This window comes from Rana temporaria, chromosome 2 (assembly GCF_905171775.1).
Source record: "Rana temporaria chromosome 2, aRanTem1.1, whole genome shotgun sequence".
Lineage (NCBI taxonomy): Eukaryota > Metazoa > Chordata > Amphibia > Anura > Ranidae > Rana > Rana temporaria.
Window position 1 is genome coordinate 273,784,321 of NC_053490.1, and position 21,017 is coordinate 273,805,337.

Consider the following 21,017-nt stretch of genomic DNA (forward strand, 5'->3'; position numbering starts at 1 on the left):
TGAGTTATTTACAAGTTTCTCTTTGTTTACAACCATTGACATGTCGCCGAGGTTAACACATGCGGAGCGGACAGAAATTGTTTTAACACTAGGATTTGACTAGGAGCATCACCTGGATTGCATCCCGATCAGCATGTCAGAGAAGGCTCCACTGCTGCTAAGCAACCTGCATGGAGCTCAACTGTCTACAACCAATAGAGATGGGCTCGGGTGTGTTTGAAATCCCACATGCCCGATCCCACCAGGAAGTCGACACTCCACAGTGCTAATCACAGGCAGTGAGACATTTCCTGATCTGTGCAGCTGCGGATCGGTAAATGTCTCACTGCCTGTGATTAGCGATGTGCAGTGTGGGCTGGCCCTCCTGTACATCAGCCCCATAAAGTAACCAGCACTGGGTTCCAATGTGCTGCTTCCGCTGCCATGGAGACAGAGACCAGCTTTGAATAGCCGGGACAGGACAGCGACTCTGGTTGTTTCACTACTGGTCCACACTGGGAGGATTCCCCCGTCCACCTATAATGTGTAGATGGAGGAATTGCATAATTTTTTTTTTTTCATTCAACCTAATAGTTGAATGAAAAAAGTGATCAATGTATGGGTTGCCTGAGAGGCAAGACCAGCCATAGACAGTTTAAATCTCAGCTGGTTCAGCAGGAACTGGTTGAGATTTGAACCATTAATGAGCAGATTCTCTTATGATTATCACTAGTGGTTGCTGTATAGCCACTAGTGATAATCACTGTTTGTCGGGAGAATACAATTGCTGGGCAGGAGGGATATTCCCCTGTCACCACTGTCTGTGTTGATGGGGGAATCATACAAGTTTCTTTCCTGCAATCTGTGGATGCAGGAAAGAAATTTGCACCGTATATTATCTGCCTAACTGAAAGTGAAAGTAAATTGTGAATGTCTTGAAAGAACAGGAGAGGGAGACAGATGGGGGAGAGAAGGGATGGAGATAATGCAGTTTAGTGATTACAGTAAGGGGGGCACATGGTGGGGCACAGCATAATGTTGGGGGGGTCAGGGCCCCCTCTGGCCCCCCCTAGGGACACCATTGGACACTTGGTAAGTCAGCCCAAGAAGGCAGCAGCCCTCCAGGCTGGGATCTTCTCCTCTAGGACAATAATCTCTCTGCTCCAGGTCTCAGAGTATTTACTGTATGCACTCTCCCAGCCACCATCTAGGCACTTCTCTCAAGGGATTGGCCAGGGCTGCATAAATATTCATCTGCTGATTTGATTCTCCCAGCCCACTATCTTCCAGACAGTGCACACACTTACTGCACATCAGTGCACACACTTACCCACAGCCTAGGCTAGAATCTCAGGCATCATTCACACACAGCCAGGAATGCTGCTGATTTTCATAGTTACCGCCCACACATCCCCTCTCTTCAGATACAGCATGCCGGGATAGTGTGGGCAGGACTGGAAGGAGGAGGATCTGTATTCCTCCATGCTCGTATGTGAGGAGAGTGAAAGAGTGTCATAGACCGACACTCGGCTCAGCTTGTAGTCACCACTCTCGGAATTTACAGGCTGGTTCTCCTGTCCTAAGAATGGGAGAAATCAGTCTGTTTTTTTTAGTAACTGAGACCCCCCCCCACAGTGCTCGTAGAGTCCTTCCTGCAACTCGCTCTTCTCCGTGCCAATGAGGATGCAGGGAAAGGAGCAGATTGGGCGGCTGCGGTTGTGTGAGCGCTCGCTTTGGCAATGGCAATCAGCACTCCCATTCGCATCTGTGTTCAACGTTTACAAGCTGGAGCTGAATGGTACATTAAAAGCTTCAACAAAGCTTTATGAAAGCTCTGCAAATGCATTGTCAAAGTTTGCTGTTCACACATTATACAAACTGAAGCCTGTGTGAAACAGCTGCAAAGGAAGATTTTGTTTTTTCCTAGAATTGGACTTTAAAGGACATTTATGGTGAGGGAAATATCTAGGCTGCTATTGCAGACAGATTGCATTCTAAAATTATTGCTAGCTGCCTGGCTGTCATGCTGGTCTAGTTTGTTTAACTGCTTGCTGACCAACGCACAATTTTATACGTCGACAGCATGCCTCGGACAGGCAGAAGGACGTACCTGTGTGTCCCCTTTAAAATCACGGCATTGTGGACGCGCGCGCGCCCACCACGAACTTTGTGAGCCCAACCACGGGTCCCGTGGACTTAATCACCGTGGGGATACCTGTGATCCTCTAACGGCGAGTTAGAGCGGGGAGATGCTGATGTAAATAAGCATCTCCCAGCTCTGCCTAGTGACAATGACAGTGATCATCGCTTCCTGTAATCAGAAGCGGTGATCACTGTCTTGTCACGTGTAGCCCATCCCCCCTACAGTAAGAATCACTCACTAGGGCACACTTAACCCCTACAACGCCACCTAGTGGTTAACCCCTTCACTGCCAGTGTAATTTTCAAGGTAATCAGTGCATTTTTATAGCACTGATTGCTGTAAAAATTACAATGGTCCAAAAAATGTGTCAAAAGTGTCCGATGTGTCTGCCATAATGTCGCAGTCACGATAAAAAACGCTGATCACGCCATTACTAGTAAAAAAATAAAAATAAAATTGTATACATGCAATATAACTATCCCTTATTTAGTAAACACTATAACTTTTGCACAAACCGATCAATAAACGCTTATTGCGATTTTTTTTACCAAAAATATGTAGAAGAATACGTATCAGCCTAAACTGAGAAAAACATTTTTTATATATATTTTTGGGGGATATTTATTATAGCAAAAAGTAAAAAATATTGCTTTATTTTCAAAATTGACGCTCTATTTTTGTTTATAGCGCAAAAAAATTAAACCGCAGAGGTGATCAAATACCACCAAAAGAAAGCTCTATTTGTGGGAAAAAAAGGACGTCAATTTTGTTTGGGAGCCATATCGCACGACCGAGCAATTGTCAATATTGACAAATACTGTAGCTGCTAACTTTTAATACAAGGAGACTTACCTGTCAAGAGATTCTCCTGTGATATCGCCACCCAAGCCGATTCGTCCATTGGCTTTGGATGCAGGCACCGTCATTGCAAGTAAGGGAAACCGACAGTGAAGCTTTCAGTCTTCACAGCCAGTTTCCTACTGTGCATGCGCGAGTCACGCTGTGCTTTCTAAATGGTCCTGTCATCTTCTGGGACACACACAGGTTCCAGAAGGCAGCAGGGGAAGGAGGAGGGGCCGTACATAATGCAGATTGCCATGCAGCGATCTTACCAGGAAGTTGAAGCGGGCACCTGTCAAAACCAGGTACCGACTCCCCCTCCCCCAAAAAGTGTCAAATGTGGCAGGGGGGGGGGGGGGGAATGCAAACAAGCGGAGCGCCCCATTTTGGGTGGAACACTGCTTTAGGTAACACTTACAGGTGTAGTCCCTCTCATAGGCTGTGAATGTATGGTGAAAGGAGAAGCAGCAGACTGAGCTCATCTCTCTGTCATTCGGCTCTTTCCTCCTATCAGCAAGCCTCTTGCAGCAAGAAAATATACATTTAATTATATATTATTGAATACGGAGCTGCATTATTCTGTGCCTTGTATGTCTACCTGAAGTTAAGGCTACTGTTTTATTTTATACAAGTTGTACTTAGCTCTGGCTAAAATCAATGGAATTGAACCAGAAGGTTTTGTATATGAAGGCAACTTTTCTCTAAAGTTATGCTGCGGACAGACGGTCGTTTTTTGTGATAGAAAAAAACGGCGTTTTATGTGATGAAAAAAAACGACGTTTTTCAAACTTAATTTTCAAAAATGATGTAGCATACACACCATAGTTTTTTCCCAAAAGCTCTAGCAAAGCGTGGTTACGTTTAGCACATACGACGGCACTCTGTTCCATTCAAACTCGCGTCCTAACTTGCTTCTGAGCATGCGCGGGTTTAAAAACGTTGTTTTAAATGTCGTTTTAGCCTACACACTGTCATTTTTTGACACAAAAAACAACGTTTTGAAAAACAACACAACATATTGAAGCATGCTCGAATTTTTTTTTTTTCGTTTTTCAGAAGACATAAAACGACATTTTCCCCACACACGGTCATTTTAAATGACATTTTTAAAAATGATGTTTTTTTTCCATCACATAAAGCGACCGTGTGTACGCGGCATTAGTGTACAATGGAAAACATTTGTTAAGAGTAATACAGAGACCGCCATTGCTGACATTTACGAAAATGCTAGTACTCTCTCTATGTCATGTTGAACAATATAGTTAACCTTTTTTTGCACTCTTTCAAGTTAAATTACACTTTTTTGGGGAACTGGTGCCCAAAAATCAATAGCATTTTGAAGATGTACATGAGCATAACATATCTACTGTTCTTTTTACCTCTTCTTTATTCTCTTCTCAATTTTTAGGTTATGTTACGCTCTGCTCAGCCACTGGTTGGTCCAACACATCGTAAGTGTGAAGAAGATGAGATGCTGCTGAATGTTACCCTAGAAGGGCAGTTATGTGGGTTTATCATTGACATTCGCAGTGAGCATGATGCCAGACAAGCAAGAAGCATGGGAGGTGGAACTGAGAACAAGGATCGGTACCCTGACTGGAAGGTGCTCTACCACCCATTGGAAAGGTAAGTCTAAGGATATCCAGATACCTACCTACAAAGATGGGCGAGTAGACACCTGCCTGCCGGTATTGACTGTAGCATCAGAACCCACCACTGTTTCTAGTGTAATTCCCCTTACGGACTAATATGACCTATACGCAGGTAAAGTCTTTCTTCCTTCACCCCACTGAGAGAAGGGAAGGATTGGCCAGGTTGCATATAGATCTAGAAAATCTCTGTGAACAGTAATGAGCACTTCCAATGATTGGTAGCTTTTGTAATTTTCCTCTTGAGGTAGTCCTAAACAGCCTGATTTGTGGACCATTGATGACCTACCTAACAAGTGTAAGAACCTGCATCTGAAACTAATCAATTTTTGTACTTTTAGGGGACGTGCTTTGCAGACTAGCCTGACGCGGCTCATTGCTGCTTGTTATGAACCTTGTTTGGGAATAAACCGCTGGCTTACTAGGTTACTGACTTCCCGCTGGATGACCCACGTCAAAGAAGCTCTGAGCACTGCAGGTCTGGCTGCTGAATGTTTAGAGAGGTGAGGTGGTTGGTGCATAGAAGTGTAAAGGGATAGATAAAGGATGAACATGGAATAGCTATGGTTAAAAAGACGGAAGTAGAATTCATGAACAGAAATGGGCAATAAATTATCAAAACTCAGGCTTTAAGCTACTATGCTTGAAAGTATATATACTGTACCATGACGTATGCATGTACCATCATCATAGCAATAAAACAAAATGTGTGCTTTAAATTGTTTTCTTTTTATAATTCTACTGTATAGGATGGGCATTTATATTAGTGTTTTTTTTATAGTATACCCCTTTGTAACAACCTAAAGTGTGTCAGTTTCTAGCCAAGGCCTTGTAAATTGGAAGTCATAGTTTTTGAATAATTGTGCTATGCTTCTGATTAACTAGAAAAAAAATCCAATCTGTTTGCTATTATAATTTATGAAAATATAAGCTGTCATATTGGGTTTACTTTGGCAAGCAGGCATACTTCCTGAGATGAATAGTACACAAATACAGTAGAAGATATTATCATAGGGTTCTATATGCAGAGCACATCTATATCCCCTACATCATGAAATCATATTTTTAATCTGCAGAGACCATAAAATGCATTATATCATAGATTGCATTTGGCTGCAAAATCTAACAGGTTGGAACCGTTGGATGATCTCCTTCTTACATTGATTCAATAGTTTATAATAGTAAAATATTTTTTTAATGTCAAATAGTAAATGTTTTAAATATTATTTTTTTAATTTAGGGCTTTTCAATACATATACAGAAAAAGGGGAAACTGCATCAAATAACATCAAAGGTCTTTGTCTCAGAGTACATTTTAAAAACAAAAGTTTATATATCTATCCACTCATAGAAATTTGTGAAAGGAAATGCTAATATTTAATTTAGCTGACCAATATGGTTGTTTTTTCTAAAAATTACCTATTTTGCTACAGAGTGGGTACCTGTGTACTTGTTCATGGTGATGAAGGTACTGACAATACCCTGCTGGTGACTTCCCTTGCTCAACTGATTCTGTCCCATAACTGTCGAACCTTGGCTGGTTTCCAGGACCTTATTGAACGTGAATGGTTACAGGTAATATAGGCTGTATTCTCCCATATGTTATACTCATTAGAGTGCAATTCCAACCAAACTTCTGGTTTTGAAAAGAGTGGGGTAGAATTAGATCCTCAATGTTTGTTTTTTATTTTGTCTGTGTCTCTATTGGGCAGCTCTTCCCTCATTTCCTGTCCTGCGTCACGCATCATAGGACATTACATTATAAGAGGGTCATGCTGTCACCTTCAGAACATTGGACACTGGCAAAAAAGACAGGAAATCCCTTCAAAGGCATAACTCCTCCCAGCCAGGCAAAAGTCTCAGTTATTTAGCAAGCTATTAACCGTGTAGCGCTACCCCCGCAGGAGCCACTGGTTTGTTTTTGGGATCGGCATATTGAGTTACCTTGATATGGCCCAGGGGTGCAGTTGTAGAAACAAACAGTGAGCGAAGGTCCAGACAGTGAATAAAAGTTTTTTCCAATGCTTTATTTTTCCAGGCCAACACAGCCAACATCAACATAAATTGGGAAGAACAAGGTTGATGAAGAGAGAGAGAGAGAGAACCTTGCAGTATCAGGCCTGGATATTAAATGGAGCAGTCAGTACTGCTCTGTATAGTACCAATTTGTAACTCGTCGCCACTCCAACTGGAGTGGGTAAAGTGCCCCCGGACAGACCCACTCTCACAGGCCTGGCAGCCGAGATGTCACTTAGGATTTCTGGGAGGAACAGGCCTTTCTCACAGACCTGGCTCTAGGGCCCCCTGCCACAGGCCAATTACAATAACTAAGCTAGATAGATAAATGGAGCGAATCCTCCCAGTAGATTTTTGCATTGGTCACCAGATGACAGCAAACATACCTGTCAGTACTCTGGTCACCAGATCCACAATTGGTTTGTTCAGGCTCTGTTGAACAACCTGCCTCCGGGTCCTCCTCAAACTGACTCCCCAATCGAACGGCACCCAGCCTGGGATCCTCTCAATAGAACCGGGAACCCAGTAAGTCACTGGGGTCCCCTTGTACCTCCAGATGAGGTTCCAAGTAGTCTGCAATTTTGGCCAGGTGGGCCGCGCCGGCGGGGTCCATGGATGCGCGCACCCTGAAGGTGGATGCCACATCTGGAACGGGGACCCCGCGAAGATTTTAGAACACATGACACCTGTCACAGATATACTCCTCTCCAGCACGCCCCGTGAGGGAAAAAGCTTCTCTGATTGGCAACCAAACCAGAGCAGGTTAGAACCTCAACCAGCAGCCTGAAAAACCTCCTGACCAAAAGTTTCATCCTCAGAGGCTCAGATATCCACTTGGTAGAGCTTTGTATGAAAGGCAAGGCAGCAGCCTTAAAAATTTGAAGGGGTTGTAAAGGTAATTTTTTTATTTTCCAAATAGGTTCCTTTAAGCTAGTGCATTGTTGGTTCACTTACTTTTTCCTTCGATTTCCCTTCTAAAAAAATGTTTCTTTGTCTGAATTTCTCACTTCCTGTTCCTCCTCAGTAAGCTTGCCCCCATCATCCGAGCCGTTCTGGCTGGGGGTTAGTCAGCGTGCTCATCCCTTCTCCTGGCACTACATCCCTGCGGGGAGACGCTGTATTCCCCACAGGGATGTAGTCCCAAGGGAGGGTGCGAGGACGCTGACTAACCCCCAGCCAGAACAGCTCAGATGATGGGGGCAAGCTTACTGAGGAGGAACAGGAAGTGATTAATTCAGACAAAGAAAAAAAACATTTAGAAGGGAAATTGAAGGAAAAGGTAAGTGAACCAACAATGCCCTAGCTTCAAGGAACCTAAAAAAACAAACCTTTACAACCCCTTTGAGCTATGAAAGTCTGGTGTAAAATTGCCACAACACTCCTAGTTTAAAAAGCCATCACTGAAAATGGTGGAACCTTGCCCTTTAGACCATAAGCCTAAAAATTAAGCTGACAAATCTATCAGGAAATGGTAGATTTGGAAGCTGCCTGACCCTTCCTTCAGGAAGCACAAAGAGGGAATCAGACTCCATCCCAGTCCACCAGGCTGGCATCTGCCCTCAGGACTCTCCAGGACAAAAGGAGGAATGATTTTCCCATTTCCAGCATTCACAAGGAGATCCACCAATCCAGACACAGTCTCCTTCTGGGGTGTAACTGCATCAGGGGATCCTGAACGACTATGTTCTCCAGTCCCAGGAGCGGATTGGAATGAAACTGGGCAAAGGAGACTGCCTCGAAAGAGGCTAGCATCTTTCCTATGACCTTAATGCAAAGCAGAATTTAAGGATTTGCCAGAGTTTGAAAAAAAGCCAGACACTTGATCTGGGGTAGGATCACTCTCAAGTGAATCGTGTCCAACAGACCTAAATATTGCAGTCTTTAGGTTAGGACTAAGGCTGACTTCTGAAAATTCAGAACCTATGCAAACCGCTCTAGAGTTTTCACCATCCGTGTCACATTGAGCTCCAGAAGTGAAGGGGACTGCTTCCTCAGATGCAAGTCATCCATGTAATCTATGACAGGAGCACCATGAGTCTGTGGGAGCCCCAAGACTAGGGGCTAGCACCTTGGTGAATACACTGAAAGCAGTGGACAGAAAAAATGTAAGGGCCACAAAAGTGTCAGTATTCCCCCGCAAATCACAGGAATGGTATGTGTAGATAGACATGCTTGATATCCACAGATGGCAGAACATCTCCCTGCTGGAGGTAGGCAACCACTGACTGCCCCAATTTCATCTGGAACTTCTGCACCCAGAGAAAGTTGTTGAATCTCTTGAGAGACAGAATTTGGTGGACATCCATGTGAGCTTTGGGAATCGTGAACGTTTCAAGTAGAAACCGTGAAACCTTTAAATTTTTACCGAGGTAGCAGATGATCAAGTGCCCAAAAAAGGACAACCTTTTTTTGAAAAATCGAAGAAACATTTGAAAGTATAAAGTATGGAGGGGTAAAGCTGTAAAATTCAATTTTGGAACTTCAAATGACTATGTTGCAGACTCAGTCGTCCCCAATATCCACTTGCCCCTTCATTGCAAAGAGGACTTGGTCTAGAGGTCCTGGAAGTCCATGTCTTCTTCTTACGGTACTGGGATTGGGGCTTCTGCTTGGAACCCTCTTGTCGCTCTCCTGGGCGAAGCCGTATATATACGGGATTTCACCCAGAAGAGCCATTCTGCTGCAGTATAGCTGCGCAAGCCGGTCGGGAATCGGTTAAGAGGCTTTAACCACTTCCATACAGGGCACTTATGTACCTTCCAATTTTCAGCTTTCAGCACTGTCACACTTTGAATGACAATTGCGCGGTCATGCTACACTGTACCCAAACAAAATTGGCGTCCTTTTTTACCCACAAATAGAGCTTTCTTTTGTTGGTCTTTAATCACCTCTGCGATTTTTTTTTTTGCGCAACAACTAAAAAAAGACCGAAAATTTTGAAAAAAATTAAGTTTTTATTTTTTTCTGTAATTTTTTTGTAAATAAGTACGTTTTCTCTTTCAATTACGGGCACTGATATGGTGGCACTGATGGGCACAGATGAGATGGCACTGATGGACATCGACGAGGTAGTACTGACGGGCACAGATGAGGTGGCGCTGATTGGCGGCGCTGGTATGCGGCACTGATGGGCACACATAGGCGGCACTCATGGGCACACATAGGCGGCACTGATGGGCACTCATGGGCGGCACTCATGGGCACTCATGGGCGGCACTGATGGGCACTCATGGGCGGCACTGATGGGCACTCATGGGCGGCACTGGGCACTCATAGGTGGCACAGATGGGCACTCATGGGCGGCACAGATGGGCACTGTGGGGTGGCACAGATGGGCATTGTGGGGTGGCACTGATGGGCACTGTGGGGTGGCACTGATGGACACTGTGGGGTGGCACTGATGGACACTGTGGGGCGGCACTGATGGACACTGTGGGGCGGCACTGATTTACTTGTTGCCAGTCAGTGCCCATTTGTGGGCACTGATTGGCATCTTTTTTTTTTGCATCCTTTTTTTTTTCCCAGACTTTTTTTTTCTGACTTTTTTTTTTTTTGACTTTTTTTTTTCTCATTTTTTTTTGTTTTGCCCTTCCCTGGTGGGCATCCCTGGTGGTCCATGTGGCGATCCGAGGGGGGGCTGCGCTGATAAACAATCAGCGCGAACCCCCCCTGTCAGGAGAGCCGCCGATCGGCTCTCCTCTACTCTCGTCTGTCAGACGCGAGTGAGGAAGAGCCATCGACGGCTCTTCCTGTTTACATCGTGATCAGCCGTGGTTGGACACGGCTGATCACGTGGTAAAGAGTCTCCGTGAGAGACTCTTTACCGAGATCGGTGTTGCGGGGTGTCAGACTGACACCCCGCAACAACGATCGCCGCGATGCGCGCCCCCGGGGGCGCGCAGCGGCTAAGAATCCTGAGGACGTCATATGACGGCAAGTGGTTAAATAAAGCTTCCACGCATTTTTTCCTAAGCATCCTTAAACCTTTTATCAGGATGAACCCAGTCTGCCCATAACATATTCTTTAAGTGAGGATGTACAGGAAAAGATTGGGGATTGTCCCAATCCCATGCAAGAGTTTAAGGTTGGTCCGGACAACTTCTGTGACAAAGCCCACAAAGGCTTTTTGGGTCTAGGATAACACCTAACACTGGGTCAGGAGTAGATTTCACTGAAGAGGCATGCTCTCCACTCTGGTGGGTCTTTAGTAATCTCCTCTTCTGTTAGGAGGGAGGGAGGAGAAGAAAGCGAGCATTTCCATTTGCAACCAAGACAGTCTAATCTGGAAAGGATGCCAGAAAACTAGTGAACTAACCCAGTAATAGCAGATGAGAATTCCTTGCTTGACACAAAGGAACTGGAGGGAGTTGCCCCAGACATAGTAGAAAGACCAGATAGGTAAATGGAATTTGAGCCACAAGGAACTGACACCTAGGGGATATAGTGCAAGGGGAGCTATATGGAGGTTCCTCTCTACCAGATAAATTGATTTGGAAACCCTCTTCTTCCTGATACACCTCTCTGTTGTCACTGAGCCATGGTGTCACGTACCTGGGTGAAGTCTGAAGTGACGAGGTCAGCCTCTCTTGAATCTCCGGCCCTAGTCCCGCTGAGAGTGGAGACAGGGGAAACCAAGGGCCAGGGGAGACACGAGTGCCCGCAGATGTAACTCCGGAAGCCCGCAGCAGTTGATGCGAATCTTGAAAGGCAGGAAGTCGCAGCAGGTTGCAGAGACGAAGTCGCAGCAGGTTGCAGGGATGAAGTCGCAGCAGGTTGCAGGGACGAAGTCACAGCAGGTTGCAGGGACGAAGTCGCAGCAGGTTTCAGGGACGAAGTCGCAGGTACCCGGGAAGTTGAGCGGAGCAAAACAGGAGACAGGAGGGTGGTCACATGGAAAACCGGGTTCAGCAGCGAGCGAGCAGCAAGGCACAAAGTCATCAGGCAGGAAGCAGGGTCACGTGGGAAGCCGAGATCAGGAACCGAGAGTCAGAGGCGAAGCGAGTCCAATAGCAAGGTCAAGGAAGCTGAGGTTCAGTAACCGGGAGCACAGGAACAGGCACGGGAAACAGGGACCGGAACCGCTGAGATCCATCAGCACTAGGCTAGGGTCAGTGCACCCTTTAAATAGGCTGTTTGGCGCCAAGGGACGCGCGGGTGCGCGCACGCACGTTGCCGCGAATTCGCAGGGCAGCTCTAATAGTTCTCTTATACATGGCTGGGGCCCAGATACAATTCCTCTTAGCTGTTTTCTGTAGGCAAAAGATCCGCACAAGCCAGTCTCCTAATACGCACATACCAAGAAGTGTGCTGCTAGTGTTTGAGAGGATAAAAATCTTCCCTAATCTATTCAAAACCTAAAGTATGGAGTAGCACCTTCAACTGTATTCCATTTAAATGCTGAATAATGTTGATTCACTTTTCTTGGTTTCAGGCAGGACACCCATTCCAATTGCGTTGTGCCCGATCTGGGTGGTCACAGGAGCGGGCTCAGCAGGAGTCGCCCACTTTTCTGCTTTTCCTGGACTGCTGCTGGCAACTTACTCGCCAATTTCCTAGGGCAATGGAATTTAATGAGACATTTTTGTGCATGCTGGCAACCCATGCATACAGTTCAGAGTATGGCACTTTCTTGTGCAATAATGAAAAAGAAAGGTGAGTAAGGATTGATAGCTAATCAGTATTTTTTTTCCCCCAGAAAATCTCAGTCGACATAGCACAATTGTGCCTTCACATCTGCTTTTCAGTAAAGTGGGGAAACCTTTTCCCCAAGGCTTAAATTCAGTAATGCTCTATTCCACTTTAATAATAAAAGCATAGCATATGTTATTAAAATCAGTATGTTGTCATACTGCTGCTTTATAAGTCATGTCCTTAGTAATCACACTACAGAGTTAGGTCTCCTGTAGTAAAATTAGCACTGGCTGTAACTGAGCTGTTTGGAGACAGCAATCAATCTATTTGTGGCCAACAATGTACTGTACATCTAAACTCAAATATCTTCTTTTTTTTTGTATTGTGTTGAAACTCCAATCACATTTTTTTTAAACGATATATTTTTATTGAAAGTATTTACTTAACAGTACAGGTTAAAATTGTCATATTAATCCTTAGTAACCAACCGAGTTACCTTGGTTCATAAGATTGTTCTTATGCCAATACAGTACTTGGTAGCCTGTACCAGCCTACCCCTATCGGGTTCAATCTGTAGGCATGGTTAGGCCTCCAATTGAGTTAACTATTTGTATATAAAAAATCATAAAGAAAACATAAAATGTATACACATATATATATATACACATATATATATATATATATATATATATATATATATATATATACATACATACAGTACACACATATATATTAGATATGTGCATTCCTGTTCGTACGAATGTTATTTTCGTACGAAAATGTTCAATTTCGTACCCGCAGAATAATGTGTACATACGAAAAAAATAAAGCACCAAAATACGAAAACGACAGGATTACGAATGAGCTGCATAACGAACAACCGCAAATACGAACGAACGATCTGACGAAAATACGACAAAACGAAAACGGCAAAAGAACAAAAATTACATCTATAACAAAAGATTTGCATTCTGTATCCTGTTTGAATCCCCTCTCTGTTCGTATCCTCAGCCGTATGTTCACACGACATCCACAACAAAAGATTTGCATTCTGTATTCTGTTTGAATCCCTTCTCTGTTCGCACCCTCAGTCGTATGCTCACACGACATCCACAACAAAAGACCCGCACCCTGTATTTTGAATTCCTTTTTTCTGTTTGTATTTTGGATTCAACAGAATGCAAATCTTTTGCCACAGATGTGACACGAACACTCGACCGAAAACACCAAAAGAAAAAGGACCCAAAATACAGAATAGAAATCTTTTATTATAGATGTCATTTTCGTTTTTTTGAATGGGCAGTGAGTGTAGTTAGTAAAGCAGCTTCTCTTTTGTGCTGAGTAGTACAGTAAAGCCAAATAAACTTTTCTGTGGATTTTCATCTGAAGGGAGATCAGTTGGCCAGACTTTTGAACCCAAAAATGGTTTTCTGATGGAGTTTAAAAACAAACAAATTTTCTGAGAACGAACGGAAAACGAACGTTTTTATGTTTGTTGTTAAAAAAGTCTGACCAAGTGTATGGGGCTTAACAATCGTTAATATGGATGAGCCGCGTGTTGAAAGTGCCGCAAATCCCGCGATATATTTACGAAAGTACAAAATGACGAAAATCCTTTTTCTGTTCGTATCTTCAGTCGCATGCCCACATGACATCCACAACAAATTGTCATAGATGTCACACGAACACACGACCGAAAACACGAACAGAAAAAGGAATCCAAAACACAGAATGCAAATCATTGACGAAAATTCACGAAAATTATTGTCTAACAAGTAATAAACATGAATTAAACAGAATAACGAACCATCCCGCATGTACGAAAATAAAACGGTAACGAAAATACGAAACGATCGGAATACGAAAAAATCTCGTCGTACGAAAAACGACCGGGAACGAACAGGAAAACGGGCGTCTTACGAAAAACGAACCTACGGAACGATACGAAACAGAACAAAAAAAACGAAAAAAATTTCTGTGCACATGTCTAATTATATATATATATATATATATATATATATATATATATATATATATATATATATATATATATATATATATATATATATATATACACACACAGAAATTAAATGAACTTAACAAAACTTGCTACACAGATCAATAAAATAGGTCCAGGATAATACATTACATCTGGGGTAAGCATATATATGACTTTGACGTATTTGAAACTTGACTATAGATTAAATATTACACTATTTTAAGTATTTGGATGCTCTAGGATGGGTGATCCAAGCTAACCATTTCTTTCTGAATGTAGTAGTGGAATAATTTTTATAAGCCAGCATTAATTCGTATTGGGCCTGTATTTTGATTCTTGCTATAACTGTCGATAAGTTGGGCGCGTCCTTGGATTTCCACAGGCTGGTTATAGTGAGTCTTGCTGCTACTAGTGTGTGGAATACAATTGTTCTATATTCTTTGGGATAGATATCCAAATTGATACCTAGTAAAGCTGTGGCAGGGTTTAGTTTATTTAGGATGCCTGTGAGATCTGCTATAAAGGAAGTTATTGAATGGGATAGCAGACGGGAATAACCTTACACTTCAATAACTAAGTAAACAATAAATAAATAAATAAGAGACAAAGACCACTGCTGGATTTTAAAGACCGCGGTTTATTTAATATTGGTTTCAAAATATTGTGATAATTAATATCAACAACGTGTAAATAAATAATCATCAATATAAAGCTTTTAAAGCTAACCTTGCCATTACAGCTCAGGTTGCCAACACAATTACCCAGCTAGAACAACGGTGCCCAACTTTATAGCAGATAACTTTCCTGGATAAAATAATATGAGCATAGCTAGTCCCCCTTTGCTTTTTAAAGATTTTTTTTTTTTTTTTTTAAAAACACTTTATTATATATATATATATATATATATATATAAAACAATTTTTTTTTTTTTCAAAGGTGACACTACCACATACCAATAACCGCGACAAGGTATTTTTTGACAAAAAAGGGGGAGGGAGGGGGGGGGAAGAACACCACAGCTCCAAGTCTTCTGAGGCGAATGAGCCTGGACTGGACGGAACCCGCTTTAAATAGCCCAGAACGGGCTATAATCCAACAGGTTCCGACCAGTTTAAACTGGATCTTCCCGGGCTTTCTGACCAGAAGCCCAGGAGGGTCATTCAAAGTTCAAAAAAGCCCGCCAGGTTCCCTCAGAGAGAGGTCACCTGGAGGGCAAGTTACTAAATTTAAACCGACCTTTCCCGGGCAAACTACTCAGCCCAGGAAAGGTCACCCAGAGGCCACTGGCCATTCTCCTCACAGGAGGAAGGGGGGGGGAACAAACCCCCCCCCTTCCCCAGGAAGAACCACTGTTCCCCGTCGCTCTCCCATGGAGAAAAGGGGGGTAAAATTGCCCCCTTTTCTTGTCATGGGATAGCAGACGGAATAACCTTACACTTCAATAACTAAGTAAACAATAAATAAATAAATAAGAGACAAAGACCACTGCTGGATTTTAAAGGCCGCGGTTTATTTAATATTGGTTTCAAAATATTGTGATAATTAATATCAACAACGTGTAAATAAATAATCATCAATATAAAGCTTTTAAAGCTAACCTTGCCATTACAGCTCAGGTTGCCAACACAATTACCCACAAGGCGGGTGGTTCTCAAAACCACCAGCCACAGACCCCAATACCGCGGCCCATTCCACACAGGAGCCTAAGTCTGCATTAAATATGTCTAAGCCTATATCAGAAAGATGTACTCCGTCGGATCTGTATAGACCCGGAATGCCTCCTTCCAGCTCCGTGTGCCTAAAGGAAAAAATTCCTACCTCTACCAGAAGCTTTGACACTGCCCTATTTACTCTTTTCCTGATCTTTTCTACAGGACGCATGGAAGGAGGAGAAAGCCATACCAGTCTTTGTATTATTTCTGAGAAAATAATGACACATTTTGGAAATATGGTTTTAATTTTTTGTAAATCATCTCTGATAGAGAAAATTATATCCAAAGTCTTGCGTTTTCCAAGGTCATTTCCCCCAAGATGAATAATTAGCGTGTCAGGTGGGGGGAAACGAAGACAAAGTTGGGACAATTCTACACATAACTCAGACCATACCATGCCCCTCTTACCACTCCAAAAAATCTTATATTTATTACAATCTAAGCCTAAATTAACCGAATAATTTCTGTGTTTTGCTCTATGTTGCGCCCAGTGCACAAACGAGTGACCGACGATCCAAATGATCCGAGGGTTTTCTGAAAAATTAAAAAGAGTGATTAGGACGGACGTATAACAAATAACTATCCGATCTCCACCTGCCTATTTTTTTTAATTTTGTTAACTTCCAAACCTAATCTGGCTGCTTCAGTTGCTGCCCCAATCCTAAAGGAGTGAGATGACAGCTGAAGGTGATCCAACTTCAAAAACTTTAAACATTTTTTAAAGACACTAACAAATTGAAACTTTGTTAGGGGCAATCCTGACTCATGCAAAAAGAATTTTGAATTCCCAGCAGGTCTAATCTTAGAATACTTTTTTATCAGCAGGACTGGGCATATGTTAGAGTTATCCCAAGAATCTAAATGTAGCCAACTACCTCTGCCTAATTGATCAGTTTTTGACCTCCCAATTAGGATCTCAACAGATCTCTCTGTGATAATGACATCTGATGCTCTGATAGCAACTAGTTCGGAAACTCTCAGAGCTGCAAAGAACATAAAGGAAAAAACAGCTTGGAACAGAACAGACTCAAACGAAGAAAAACAGATTCTATCTGTTACCGAGCACAAATCACTTAAAACCTTTGGGGTTATGGGCTTACATGAATCAGCTGAGAAATTTGCTCTTTTATACCCTTTCAACGCCTGTTTAATCGAAAAGTACTGCATCAGAGAAGGAAGATTATTTAGCTTCAGAAAAAATGAAATTCCAGAGAGGGTTCTCTGTGTACATAAGACCAAGAATACTGTTTCTGGAATAAAAAACTTAAAAAACGTAAAGCTAAATTTTCAGAAGAAGCCTCAGCCTGCTCATGTACAGATTCCAAAAAACTTAAATAAAGCTACCAGGCTGACAGATATCCCGCCCAGGTTGATGGAGCCACTGAATTAGCTATGTATTCTGCTATGGGCCTTACACCAGATCCCATAAATTGTGAGGGCATGCCGATCCCACACGATCCGCCTCTGGAAATAGCTGGAAAAACCGGTCCATCTGCAGACGAGATAACGAATCCGCCAGGTCATTGTCCTTCCCTGCTACATGAACAGCCTTGAGCCAGATATTTAGACTCAAACACTTGAAAACCAAATATCTCAAAAGGACAATGACCGGCGGAGACTTGGATGTTAAACAGTTGATGGCATAAACAACACCCTTATTATCTGTTCTTATTAAAATCCTTTTCCCACTGAAAAAGGACCCCCAAATCTCCAGGGCTACCACTATTGGAAATAGTTCCAACAGAACTATATTCTTCACATAACCTTTTATTTTCCAATCCTGGTGCCAAAGATCCGCACACCAGTGGGTCTGCCAGATTGCAGCAAAACCCACCGATCCTGCAGAGTCAGTAAAAAGAAAAAATTCTCTGTCTAGAATGAAGTCCCCCTGCCAAACAGCTCGACCATTAAAATGCATGAGAAATTGCAGCCAGACTAAGAGGTCTTCCCTCATGTCGTGAGAAACACGCACATGAGAGAAGGGGGACTTCAGACCAGAGATTGACATGTAAAGTCTTCTGGAAAAAATCTTCCCGACTGGCATAATCCTAGTGGCAAAGGCTAACATACCTAATAAAGACTGCATATCTTTTAAAATAACCTTTTTTTTTCCGAATTAATGACAATAATAATCGATTAAGCTTATCTATTTTTTCATCAGGAAGTCTAAATTCCATCAATTCTGTATCAATATTGATACCCAGGAATTCTAGAGACGTGGCTGGCCAGACTGTTTTTTCCATAGCTAATGGCACACCAAAATTAGTACAAATTTTAAAGAATGTGTCCAGCAGCTTGGAGCAAACCAGTGAATCTGGGGGGCCTAAGAATAAGAAATCATCAAGATAGTGGACTATCAGTTCCGAACCTGATTCAAAACTGACAGACCACTCCAGAAATGACGAAAAAGATTCGAAATAAAAGCAGGACAGGGAACAACCCATGGGCAAACATTTGTCAAAATAAAATTTCCCTCTGAAGTAAAAACCTAACGAATTAAAACAACCTGGATTTATCGGGAGCAAACGGAAGGCAGACTTAATGTCGGCCTTAGCCAACAAAGCCCCCCTACCTAAACCTCTTAACTTTTTTAGGGCATCTTCAAATGAAGCATATGAGACTGAAGATAACCCGTCATCAATCTGATCATTAAGCGATTTTCCTTTAGGAAAAGACAAGTGATGTATCATCCTAAAGGAACCTTTGTCTTTCTTAGGGACAACACCTAACGGGGAAATTCTGAAATTTCTGAAAGGAGGAGCAGAAAAAGGACCCTCCACTCTTCCCTCCATAATTTCCGTCTCAATTTTTTTTTTAACTATCTCTGGATACTTATCAACTGATTTAAGATTATTTACTAACAAGCAACCTTGCCCGGAATAACTTGGGAGCGTAAAACCATCTCTAAAACCCTCAATGAGGAGCTGAGCCTTCAACCGGTCTGGGTACCGGCTGAGCCATGGGTACATATTTCGCAGAATCACCGGGGTTACTGCTTTTGTAAATACTTGACTGCTGATTGGTTGCAGACATTTTTTTAAAGCATTTGGCGACTGAATGACCCCCTGCGCAAAAGGCGCACTCATGTCTGTATTTACATGAGTTAGGCCATCTGCACTGGCTGTCATTGTAGTTAAAACAAATCCCTTTTCTGTAACCGGAATTGCTTGTACTACTGGATTGTACATTGACGTTTGACTTATTAAAGGCTGGTCTTTGGGGGAGAAAAAGATTCAACCAAAGACCTACGTCCTTTACTCCCCATTTTAGAGAAGGGTGAACTGACAGTTTTTGACGAAAGGCTTCGTCGTAATTAAACCAGGAGATACCACCAAAATTTTTATAAGCCTCTAGGATTATATCTAGATGCTGAAATAACCCAGCGCTTTTTTCCGGGAACTTTTCACATAAAGTCCCCGAAAAAATGCAGAAGGCCTGTAACCAGTTGTTAAAATTTTTGGAGACAGGCCTTCTTCTTTCTTCCTCATCTTTCTTATCTGACTTAGCAACAAATTCTTTTGCAGATGGTAACAAAGACAATATGTCTATGAACTCCCCCCGCCATATCCTTTCCTTTGTTGAACTGGATAAATGGAAACCTAGCGGAGAGATTTCACATGCCATAGTCTCCTTTAAGCAAGTTTCAGGTAAATTTTGGGATCTAGCTGAAAGAAAAATCAGGGTTAACATTAGTTTGTGAAATTTGATCGCAGTTAGGTAAAACGCCACTAGATGGCGACCATACGCTAATAGCAGAAGGCTCACTAGCTGCAGTACCCTGTGCGGCCTGAGGATTCGCCTTCAGTTCCCTAGCAACCTGTGACAACAAATCAGCAAGATTATACAACAGAGTGTTAGTAGGTTCGTTCATACCTGGTCTATCTGAAGGACCCAGGATAGCAGCAGGCACTGGGACATTCTGCGCTGTTCCGGCATCAGTAGCAGGAGCTGCCATAGAACTGGAGGCAGCCCCCGTCGTCCTCTGAGGTGACATCTGTGGTGCTGGCGATGGCTGTGAGGAAGCCCATCTGCCTGATGATCTTCCTCCGGTTCACCAACCGGAGACCCGGAATTCCTGTATGGGAAAAAATTTGAAATTCCCGCGGACCCCCCCCTGGCTCTGCCTCTAGCTCCGCCCCTGGCCCTGCCTCCGGAACTCGTGTTAAGGTCCTCAGAAGGACCCGCTCTCTGAGAATTGGCTGCACGGGGAGGGGAGGGAGAGTATACCCTGCGCGGAGTGCGCGTTCTTTTGGCCGGCTCCGGAGCACGAACGGGGGTGCCGCTTCTTCTTTGCCGCCGGACCGGAACCTCGACCTCCATCCTCGGCATGGCTTCTTCTTGGTTCTCGGCGGGATCCCGGACCTCCAGCGAGCGCCGCTCCGGATCGGCGACGGACGAACCGGAACCTCCGCTGACCGTTGCGGCTCCCACCGGAGCCTCTTGACCCGAAGGTAGGTCCAGACACCGGCGGATCCAGTCCTCTCCTCCGTCCTCTCCCGCTCTCTCAATCAGCCGACGAAGCAGGCTCATTCTTCCGGCCTCAGAAGACGCTGTTTGCTCAAAGAAGAACACCACAGTTCCAAGTCTTCTGAGGCGAATGAGCCTGGACTGGACGGAACCCGCTTTAAATAGCCCAGAACGGGCTATAATCCAACAGGTTCCGACCAGTTTAAACTGGATCTTCCCGGGCTTTCTGACCAGAAGCCCAGGAGGGTCATTCAAAGTTCAAAAAAGCCCGCCAGGTTCCCTCAGAGAGAGGTCACCTGGAGGGCAAGTTACTAAATTTAAACCGACCTTTCCCGGGCAAACTACTCAGCCCAGGAAAGGTCACCCAGAGGCCACTGGCCATTCTCCTCACAGGAGGAAGGGGGGGGGGAACAAACCCCCCCCCCTTCCCCAGGAAGAACCACTGTTCCCCGTCGCTCTCCCATGGAGAAAAGGGGGGTAAAATTGCCCCCTTTTCTTGTCATTCCAGAAGTTATGTAGATTTTTACAGCTCCATAATATGTGTAAAAGGTTTCCTATCTGATCGTTGCATCTCCAACACT

At 43.5% G+C, this 21,017-nt stretch overlaps 1 protein-coding gene across 3 annotated transcripts in view; it reads left to right on the plus strand.

Annotated features, from left to right (window-relative positions):
• Positions 1-21,017, plus strand: part of LOC120926817 (myotubularin-related protein 9-like) — a 43,270-nt gene that overhangs the window by 11,764 nt on the left and 10,489 nt on the right. For all 3 annotated transcript variants that reach the window (XM_040337044.1, XM_040337045.1, XM_040337046.1), the window contains 4 exons: positions 4,371-4,588; positions 4,953-5,114; positions 6,045-6,186; positions 12,059-12,279. In XM_040337044.1, coding sequence (XP_040192978.1) covers positions 4,371-4,588; positions 4,953-5,114; positions 6,045-6,186; positions 12,059-12,279 — 743 coding nt within the window. The remainder of the gene's footprint in view (positions 1-4,370; positions 4,589-4,952; positions 5,115-6,044; positions 6,187-12,058; positions 12,280-21,017) is intronic.